Raw genomic sequence first — 11,105 nt, 5'->3', positions numbered from 1 at the left:
CATATGACCCATACGCGTATCAAGGAAGTCACAACCCCTAGGGTTAATCGGGAATTGGCTCCCAGTTACTTATGTGGGTTATCTGATATCTTATGGTATGTTTCAGAATGGTGATGACGAGACGCTTTGTGGCTGGATCCGGTTCGGGATCAGGATCAGGAGACAGAGGCCAGGAGGGGCCAACAGCACCTGAGCCAGTGGTGCAGATGGGTACAGAGGAGTTGGATGCCAGGATTCGAGAGATCCTGCATGATGAGGTTGCTGCTGCATTCCGGGCACAGCTGTCGGAGATGTTCGGGTCGATTAGGACCGCCATGGTGGAGTACTTTGATGAGCGCTATGCATCCCTTGCAGAGACAGCTGTCGCAGCTGCTGCATCAGCTGTATCCGCGGCAGGGGGGAGTTGGTAGGGGCTTTCAGTACAGGGACTTCGATAACACGAAGCCCCCTACTTTTGATGGGACGCAGGATCCCATCAAGGTTATGAGGTGGATTTCAGATGTGGAGGGGTGTTTCTTTACCTGCTCGTGTCCTACTGACCAGAAGGTCAGGTGTGCTCTGAACCTGCTAAGGTCCGGGGCCAAGGACTGGTGGAGACTTGCGACAGGGTCTTACATTGATGATCAGAGAGCTGTTGTTACTTGGGAGCAGTTCAGGGACATGTTCCGCGCCCGTTACATTTCGCGGGTTGAGCGGGAACGTTTGGCACAAGAGTTTCTGAGTTTGAGACAGGATGGGGAGTCGGTGACGAAGATCACCCGTATGTTCACTGAGAGGGCGATGTTTTGCTCGGAGTTTACTTCCGAGCAGGCTCAGATGCCCCGTTATCTGAGCATGCTCAAGACGGATATCCGTCAGTTTGTGTCTACCCAGCGATGTGATACTCTTCTGGAGTTGCAGGAGGCCGCTAGACGACGTGAGTTGGAGATTGAGCTGCAGTTGAGAGAGCAGCGGCAGGCCTCAACCCAGTCTCAATCGGTGCCGAAGCGGTCTAAGACCGCTGATACTAGGACCGGGGGTGAGCAGAGCCGCACTTATGGGAAGTGTGGCAAGGGTCATTCTGGTGTGTGTCGAGCTGGTAGTGGGTGCCACAGGTGTGGCAAGGAGGGGCATTACGCGAATGACTGTCGCCAGGCAGTCCCAATTCAGGGTATGAGGTTATGTTATCAATGCGATCATGTTGGCCACGTTAAGGCCAACTGTCTGTTGCTAGCCGCCAAGCCGGCGCATACTCCAGCGCCGACTACCTTGAGGATCACGGATGGGAGACCAGTCAGGGTAGAGCCTCCGAAGGCTCAGGGTCATGCCTTCCATCTTACAACCGAGGAGGCCAGGGCAGCACCGAATGTGGTTGCTGGTACGTTCCTAGTGAACTCCTTACCTGTATTGGTTTTATTTGACTCGGGGGCGAGTCGGTCTTTTATATCTCAGACATTTAGTAGGGAGTTCAGAGTGCCAGTAGGCGAGCTAGAGTGTTCGTTGCGAGTTTCTATCGCGAACGAACATGGGGTTTCTGCTTCTTCGATTTACCAAGGGTGCGAGATAGAGATCTTCAGGGTACCTTTTCCGATAGACTTGATTCCGATCCCCATGGGGGATGTATGCGTGATTGTGGGGATGGACTGGCTCAGTCGTTTCAGTGCCATGATTGATTGCGAGGGTCAGCGGGTAGTGGTTCGAACCCTAAGTGGGGGAGAGTTGATTATATATGGCGAGGGCACCAGAGCGGGATCAGGGTTTTGTTCGGCTGCCAGGGCTAGGCAGTACATTCAGCACGGGTGTGCGGGTTATTTAACATATTTGATGGATACGCGGGACAGGGACCAGACTCCAGTTTTAGAGGTCCCCGTGGTTAGAGAGTTTGCTGATGTGCTCCCGGAGGAATTACCCGGAGTACCTTCGGAGAGGCAGGTCGAGTTCAGGATCGACCTGGTGCCAGGTGCGGCCCCTATCGCTAAGGCGTCGTACCGATTGGCACCACCAGAGATGCAGGAGTTGTCGTCACAACTACAGGAACTGTTGGGCAAGCAATTCATTCGACCTAGCAGTTCTCCATGGGGAGCACCGATTCTTTTTGTCCGGAAGAAGGACGGTTCGCACCGGACGTGCATTGATTACCGGGAGTTGAGTAAGTTAACGGTGAAGAACCATTACCCACTCCCGAGGATAGATGATCTCTTTGATCAGTTGCAAGGGCACATCTTGGTTTTCCAAGATCGATTTGAGGTCCGGGTATCATCAGGTCAGGGTCAAAGAGGAGGACGTGGAGAAGACCGCGTTTCGAACCCGTTATGGACATTACGAGTTCGTGGTGATGCCGTTTGGGCTCACCAACACGCCAACGGTATTCATGGACCCGATGAATCGGGTCTGCAGACCGATGTTGGATCGCTCGGTCATCGTGTTTATAGATGATATCTTGGTGTATTCCAAGACCCGATATCAGCACGAGGAGCATCTCAGGGAGCTATTGGGAGTTCTGAGACGAGAGAGGCTATATGCCAAGTTCTCGAAGTGTGAGTTTTGGTTACGGGAGGTCCAGTTCCTTGGACACCTCGTTAACCAGGAGGGGATTTTGGTCGATCCGGCCAAAATTGAGGCGGTCATGCAGTGGGAGGTTCCGAAATCTCCCTCGGACATCAGGAGCTTTTTGGGATTAGCGGGATACTACCGGAGATTTATTCAGGATTTCTCCAAGATTGCAGTACCCCTCACTCGTCTGACGAGGAAGGGGGTGGATTTCCGGTGGGGCTCTGAGCAGCAGAGGGCGTTCGAGACCCTCCGACAGCGGTTGTGTGAGGCTCCAGTTTTGACACTCCCGGAAGGAGTTGAGGACTTTGTGGTGTTCTGTGATGCATCCATCACAGGTCTAGGGGTAGTCCTCATGCAGAAGGGACGAGTGATAGCTTATGCGTCGCGGCAGTTGAAGCCGCATGAGACGCGATACCCTACGCATGATTTGGAGCTGGGAGCGGTGGTGTTCGCCCTCAAGATATGGAAGCATTACCTTTTATGGGGTCCGTTGTACCATATACACGGATCACAAGAGCTTGAAACATATCATGGATCGGCCGAACCTGAACATGAGGCAGCGTAGGTGGATGGATGTAGTTAAGAACTACGACTGCGAGATCCTTTACCACCCTGGTAAAGAGAATGTGGTTGCGGATGCTTTGAGCCGCAAGTCAGCTGGGTCTTCCACCCCAGCGGTATGTATGAGGATAGCGGTGGATTCTCCGCTTGTGGGTTTGATCAGAGATGCCCAGGTTAAGGGCATACGACCGGAGAATTGGAAGCTGGAGAGGATCAAGGGTGAGAATACCCGGTTTATGCAGGATAGTCGGGGATTATTGACCCGATGCGGTCGGGTCTGGGTTCCGATGTTTGGTGGGGTCAGGCAGACGGTCATGGAGGAGGCTCATAAGTCTCATTTTTCTATTCACCCAGGGGCCCCCAAGATGTATAGAGACCTGAGTTTGAGTTACTGGTGGCCATGTATGAAGTGAGAAATTGCTTGGTATGTCGAGAGGTGCTTGACCCGCAGGATGGTCAAGGCCGAACATCAGAGGCCGCATGGTAAGCTGCAGCCTCTAGAGATTCCCATGTGGAAATGGGAACAGATCACAATGGATTTCATTACCAAGTTGCCAAGGACGACGAAGGTATTTGATGCTATATGGGTCATCGTGGATCGATTGACCAAGAGTACCCATTTCTTGGCTATTCGGGAGAGTTCGTCGGCCGAGAAGTTGGCCGAAATGTATGTTCGCGAGATCGTGTCTCGCCATAGGGTTCCCGTCTCCATTGTCTCCGACCGAGATGTTAGGTTTACCTCCCGTTTCTGGCAGAAGTTTCACGAGGAGTTGGGCACGCGATTGCACTTCAGCGCAGCATTCCATCCGCAGACTGACGGTCAGAGCGAGCGGACCATTCAGACCCTCGAGGACATGTTGAGGGCGTGTGTCATTGACTTCGGTGGGAGCTGGGATTCCCACCTACCACTTGCAGAGTTCGCCTATAACAACATCTATCATTCCAGCATTGGCGCCCCGCCTTTCGAGCTGTTGTATGGACAAAGATGTCGCACCCCGGTTTGTTGGGGTGAGGTGGGACACAGGGTGATGGGGCGGACGGAAGTAGTCTTGCAGAATACTAAGAAGATTCAGCAGATAAGGCAGCGATTGCAGACCGCTCAGAGTCGGCAGAAGAGTTACGCCGACAGGCGTCGATTTGAGTTAGAATTTCAGGTGGGTGATATGGTTTTTCTGAAGGTCTCACCCTGGAAGGGTGTGATCCGCTTCAGGAAGAGGGGGAAATTGGGTCCGCGTTACATCGGCCCGTTCAGGATCATTGCCAGGGTTGGGAAGGTGGCTTACAGGCTAGAGCTACCGGAGGAGCTTAGTCGGATCCACAACACTTTTCACGTTTCGCAATTGCGAAAATGCATTATGGATCAGGAGGCAGTAGTATCGTTGGATGATATTCAGGTCGATGAGCACCTGAATTATATGGAGAGGCCTGTGGCCATTATGGAGAGGAAGAGGAAGGTTCTACGGAACAAGGAGATACCTTTGGTGAAGGTACACTGGGAGCATCGGAGAGGATCTGAGTGGACTTGGGAGCCAGAGGCAGAGATGCGGGAGCACTATCCGGAGCTGTTCGTCGCGGCAGACTTCGAGGACGAAGTCTAGTTCAAGTGGGGGAGAATTGTAACGCCCCGATTCTCAGGTATTGAATTAATATAAGAATTTTCTTGTTTTCAAGGTCTACTCGACGAGTTGGTTGCCCTACTCGTTGAGTAGCAACGGGTTGGGTCGCGTGTTTTAGCGACCTACTCGCCGAGTCCAATAAGGGACTCGACGAGTAGGAGCTGGAGGATGAAACCCTAAATTCTGGGGTTTTGCATCCTATTTAAAGGATCATTTGCCCTTAGCCTCCTTTTGCAGCCTCTAGAGAGTTCGGCAAAACCCTAATACGTGTGTGTGTGCTCTGTTTGTGTGTTTCAAGCCTTGGAAGAAGATTCTTGGAGAAGGGAACTTGAAGATCAAGTAGCCAGCAGCAAGGAGCTTGTGTGGACCTGAAATCTACCTCAGATAGCACCATTTGAAGGTATCAAGTCGTTACCTTGACCTTCTTTCCTTCTAGATCTCTTTTGGGTTGTGATGACGTGCCTAAGACGGCACGACAGAATCGCGCCTAGCCAAAACACTAAGCGTTCCAGCCGGGCTAAGCCCAGCAGGCTCAACGCCTGCCAGCGCCTCTGGGGACAGGATGCCCATGCGAAGGGCTCGCGCCCGCTGAAGAACGCTCCCAGCTCCAAGACAAAAGAGACAATCAGGGGACAAACAGTGGATCAGACCATTACCGCCAGAGCCAATAAGAGCGCCCTGACGGTTGAGGACACACGATCCTCCAATCAGCGCCTCTGATCTTGTCTCCCCAAAAAGCGATCCTGTCTAGTACGGACTGGGCAGGAGCGCTAGGTATAAAAGGATGCACCCTCGGACTCACGAGGTAAGCTCTTCTCTCCAAAAGAAGACACCAAAAACCCTAGATATCTCCTAACTTGACCGTCAGAGCGTTCTTCCGGGAGCACCCTCCCGGAAAGCGGCTGAAGGCCTCTCTTTCTTGTGATCTTGCAGGGATAACGAATAATCTGATCCACCGGTGTTAGTACACCTGAAAGCCAGGTCACATCATTTGGCGTCGTCCGTTTGTGAGACGAAGAACACAAACTAAAAGCAAAAGACTGAAGAATCAATGGCGTCCGACGACAGCGATGGACGCGACGACTCTCAGGCTAGTCCCATACGCTCCATGGCAACGTTGGACGAAACACCGCCGCCCACGGCGGACAACAGAGCAACCCTAGGTGAGGGAAGCTCTACGATAACCACCAACACCGCCTCGCAACCGACAACTCACCAACTGAGGACAACTCCGGTGGGGCCACTCTTAACCACATCCCTTCAGATGTCGCCATTCTTTGTACCACCAACGCAGCAACCACCGTCAGTCCACCCAGCGATGCTACCACCAAGCCAAGTTTTCAACAGTCAACCGTCATTTACAGTGACACCGTTCAACCAAGTGACGAGCGGATTAGGCCCAGTGCTTTCTCTACCCCCACTGGCGCAGACTATGGTGGCTCATACGCCACCTATCTACTCGATGGCAGGTACGTGGGCCGGACCGACCATTGCCTCCAACCATAACCTCCAGCAGGCCTCGACAATCAACCCCTTAACACCAATACACTCCTTCCCCTCTGGATATCCTCTCCAGTTGCCATTTCAACAGCACTCCTTTTACGGACCAACTCCAGGCTTTCATGCATCATCGTCATGTGATTTAAGCCTCCAAACCCAGTCACAAGGCACACCAGTCGTCCCAACCCAAGACTGCCTCTCTCGCAGCGTTACATCCCCGTTTGTCATTGAGTTGCTAGACTACGAAATACCGAACACAGCCAAACTGCCAAAGCTCAAAACCTATAATGGCACTACCGACCCGGACAGCCACATCGACACGTATGAGTGGACAATGACGTCTCTAAAGCTTGATGAGAGGTTCTGGTGCACATATTTCCCGACGACTCTCGATGGCAATGCAGGCACATGGTTCAAGACGTTACGTCTAAGCAGCATCTCCAATTTCGCTCAACTTAAATACTTATTCCTCACCAACTTCATGCAGCTACGAAAGTACAAAGGAGATTCTCATTCCATAATCGGATGTAAGCAAAAGGAGGGTGAAACCGTGCGAGAATATTTCACCCGGTTCATAAACGCCACGTTGGATGTGTCGGGACACGATGAAGGGCTTATATCTGGCGCTTTCACATGGGGCCTTTTACCAGGTCCCCTGTCACAAAAGCTTATGGGTAAGAAACCCCAAACACGAGCCGAGTTAAAGGAAAGGCTAGAACGATACCTCAGGCAGGAAGAAGGCGAGGCAGCAAAGCAGGCATACCTAAATGCCATGACGACCAAACGCCATAACCCAAGTCACACGGACTTTCGAGGAGGAAGTAGGCACTTTGGCCAGGCAAGGAGGCCTCAGGCGAGGTTTCGCCCATTCGATAGAGACGACAGACGGAGTCGTCGACCACAAGTGTATGCGGTATCAGAAAAACAACAGCCAGCCAAGTCACCCAAGAGCCGGTATTGCGAGTACCACAAAAGCAAGACACACGATACGATCAGTTGTTCGGTACTCAAGAAAGAAATGGAGGAAAAGCAGCTCAAAGGAGATTTGGTGGAAATAGCACGAAGCTTGCGCGCCAAGTTTGACGCCGAGAACGCCAAGAACGCGCCTCGAGAAGGAGTTCAACCCAAGGAAATATTCATGATACGTAACAAAAGAAGTAGGGAAGCACAACCGCCGAACTGTCGGATCCCCGGGCCCCCGGCGCGGGCTCTCACGTTTTCTACACAAGACCCTCGTCCTGAGGGATGGAGAGGTGATAACCCATTGGTAATCCAGGCCTCCATCAAAGATGTGACCATACACAGAGTATATATCGACACAGGGAGTTCAGCAGATATAATCTATGAGCACTGTTTTCGGCTCCTCCCGGATCGATGGAAAGACAACCTGAGACCCACGGCGGGGCGGCTGGTCGGATTCGCCGGCCACAGCCTGTGGCCGCTGGGCACGATTCACCTTCCGCTAACAATCACCAGCCACGTTAAGCAACGAAAGAAGACGGTCCTGATCGACTTCGTGGTCATCCGACATTTGGCAGAGCACAACATCATCTTGGGTAGAACGGCCCTCCTAAAGCTAGGAGCGGTCCCGTCGACTATGCATGGAATCTTGAAATTCAACACTCCGGCAGGTCCAGCCACAGTACTTGCCACCCCTCCCAGAGAATTGCAGTGCTTTACGGTAATGAAGCCAGCAGAGATGACTAAAGAAACAAAAAAGCCACGACGAGATCCGGCGAAAGGAAAGGAAGTAATTAACAAAGAATACCCTGATCAGCCGATCAGCATTGGTCATAACCTCCCAGGTCACGTGAGGGAGGCAGTAGTCGGCCTACTCAAACGATACAAACACATATTTTCCTGGACTCCCACAGACATGGTGGGGGTAGATAGGAAGGTCATTGAGCATAAACTGGCAATCAAGCCAGGGACAAAGGAAGTGAAGCAGAAGAGAAGGGTCCAAGGAGGGGACCGCAACATGGCAATTAATGCAGAGGTGGCTAAGCTGGCGGAGGCCGGAATAGTTAGGGAAGCAGTTTTCCCAACCTGGATCGCTAATCCGGTTATGGTGCGCAAGCAGGACGGGTCATGGCGTATGTGTATTGACTTCTCAGACTTGAACAAAGCGTGTCCCAAGGACTGCTACCCCCTCCCGGAGATCGACCAGAAAGTGGAATCGATGCAAGGGTTCAAGCTGAAGTGTTTCCTAGATGCATATAAGGGGTATCATCAGATTCTGATGAGCGAGCAGGACGAAGAGAAAACGGCTTTCTACACGGATGATGGAACCTTTTGTTACACCAAGATGCCTTTTGGTTTGAAGAACGCGGGTGCCACGTACCAGCGCCTGGTCGACTCAATCTTCGCTGAACAAATTGGGAGGAATATCGAGGTGTATGTCGACGATATGGTGATTAAGAGCTCACATGAAAACAAAATGTTGCAGGACATCGAGGAGACTTTTCGTACACTAGAAAGGGTCAAAATGAAATTGAATCCGGCCAAGTGCACATTCGGGGTAGAAGAAGGACAGCTCTTGGGATACTATGTTACTAAACAGGGTATCCAGCCTAGCCCAGTTAAAGTGGACGAGTTTATGGAGACACCACCCCCAGGCACTCTCCGTGACGCACATGGTTTAAATGGGAAGCTCACAGCTCTGAGTAGATTCATCTCGAAATCCGCTGACAAGGCTATGCCGCTATTTCATACACTGAAGGGTTGTATTGAAAAGAACAACTTTCAATGGACAGCTGCGGCGGAAGAAACGCTCCAGAAGATTAAAGAAGCACTACACAAGCTACCTACACTGGCCAACCCTGTCCTGGGGGAAACACTGCAAATGTACCTCTTGACCTCAAGCGAGGCGATATCCTCGGTGTTGACCGTAGAAAGGGAAGGTGAGCAGAATCCGGTATATTTCGTGAGTAGGGCATTACAGGGTCCTGAACTCAACTACCCCACCCTGGAAAAACTGGTCCTGGCACTCATTTACACGGCGCGACGTTTGAGGCACTACTTCCAGGCGCACCAAATAGAGGTGCTAACAAATTGCCCCATCAAACAGATATTGCTCAAACCAGAAACATCGGGCCGGCTAGCAAAGTGGGCGATCGAGCTGGGGGAGAATGATATAAGCTATCGTCCAAGGACAAGCATTAAGGGACAAGCACTGGCTGATTTCTTGCTCGATATTCCAGATGAAGGAAACTTAGCCAAGAAAGGAATCTGGGCGGTAGAGGAGGTCCCAGCCAACGACCACTCGTGGACGCTATACACCGATGGGGCGTCCAGCAGGGAAGGCTCGGGTGCAGGCTTAATCTTGACTAGCCCAGAGGGAGAGGAGGTGACCTACGCTCTTCGGTTTGACTTTCACACCTCGAACAACGAGGCAGAGTACGAAGCCTTGCTCGCAGGGTTGCGCTTAGCCAAGCAAATGGGGGCGAAGGCTGTGACATCCCTGACAGATTCGAGGTTAGCCGCGAACCAAATTAACGGAAGTTTTGAGGCAAGAGATAAGAGGACGGAGAGATATGTGAGAATGGTGAGACAACTGATCCAGTCCTTCAGAAGGTTCACGATCAAGCAAATACCTCGGAGCGAGAATAAAAGGGCAGACGCTTTAAGCAAGTTGGCATCCACATGTTTCGATCATCTATCGCAGAAGGTTTTGGTTGAAGTACTCAGGGAAAGAAGTACATATGAGCAGCAGGTAAATACCTTGACAACTACCGGGCCCACATGGATGACACCATTTATGGAATATTTGCAACGGGGAGTGTTACCAGACGACCACAATGAATCCAGGAAGATACGAATAAAGGCGCCCTCATATGCATTGATAAACAGGGAGCTGTACCGAAAAGGGTTCACGACACCATGGTTGAAATGCATAGATCGGGCTAGAGGGATGGAGGCGCTACAGGAGGCGCACGCAGGTCAGGCGGGCGCGCACGAGGGAGCCAGGGCTTTAACGGGTAAAGTGCTCCGGATGGGGATATATTGGCCCACTGTACACCAAGACGCGCTGGGAGTGACTAGGAAGTGTGGGGAATGCCAGTCTTACGCTCCAGTCCAAGCAAACCCGCCAGTACCACTGCAGAACATATCCAGCCCATGGCCATTCTACCAATGGGGCATAGACATTGTAGGCCCATTCCCGGAGACACCTGGAAGGCTGAAGTACATAGTGGTGGCGGTAGACGACTTCACAAAGTGGATTGAAGCAGAACCGCTAGCGTGTATATCAGGAAGACACATGATAAAGTTTGTATGGAAAAATATCATGACAAGGTTTGGAACACCTAAGGTGCTCGTCAGTGACAATGGCCTACAATTTGTTGAAAATCCTTTCAGAGAATAGTACGCCGGTAAAGGGATAAATCAGCGATTCACATCGGTGGCGCACCCACAGGCTAATGGACAAACAGAAGTGTCCAATCGAACTATTGTGAACGGCATCAAGAAACGGTTGGGTAAGGCAAAGGGGAATTGGGCAGAGGAGTTACCGACAGTACTCTGGTCGTACAGAACCACTCCACGAACAAGCACACGGGAAACCCCGTTCAGCCTAACATACAGGACGGAGGCTGTACTTCCATTAGAAATAACTGTTGGGACGTTGAGAGCGGTCAATGCGGATGAAGAAAGCAATACCCAAGACCTAAGATTGAATCTGGACGTCCTCGAAGAGAGACGCGAGAAGTCGGAGATACGCCAAGCTGCGTACAAACGCGTAACAGAAATATATTACAATCAGAGGGTGAAGGAGAAGGCATTCAGAGTAGGCGAGTATGTGCTGAGAAAAATGAGGCAAGTCGAGCCCAACCCCAAGGCAAGCTGGGTGCAGTATGGGAGGGCCCGTACAAGGTTATAGAAGCGAATAGGAACGACGCG

The 11,105-nt window shown here is 51.7% G+C and overlaps 1 protein-coding gene across 1 annotated transcript; it reads left to right on the top strand.

The window, feature by feature from the left end:
• Positions 1-5,760: 5,760 nt before the first annotated feature.
• Positions 5,761-10,572, top strand: LOC145157252 (uncharacterized). The gene has a single exon (XM_079076316.1). The coding sequence runs from the start codon at positions 5,761-5,763 to the stop codon at positions 10,570-10,572; it is 4,812 nt and encodes a 1,603-aa protein (XP_078932442.1).
• Positions 10,573-11,105: the final 533 nt, after the last annotated feature.

Source organism: Lactuca virosa, chromosome 2 (assembly GCF_052849685.1).
Source record: "Lactuca virosa cultivar CGN04683 chromosome 2, Lactuca_virosa_CGN04683_v6, whole genome shotgun sequence".
NCBI lineage: Eukaryota > Viridiplantae > Streptophyta > Magnoliopsida > Asterales > Asteraceae > Lactuca > Lactuca virosa.
Note: the sequence above shows the minus strand (reverse complement) of the source record. Positions and strands in the feature narration are given on the sequence as shown.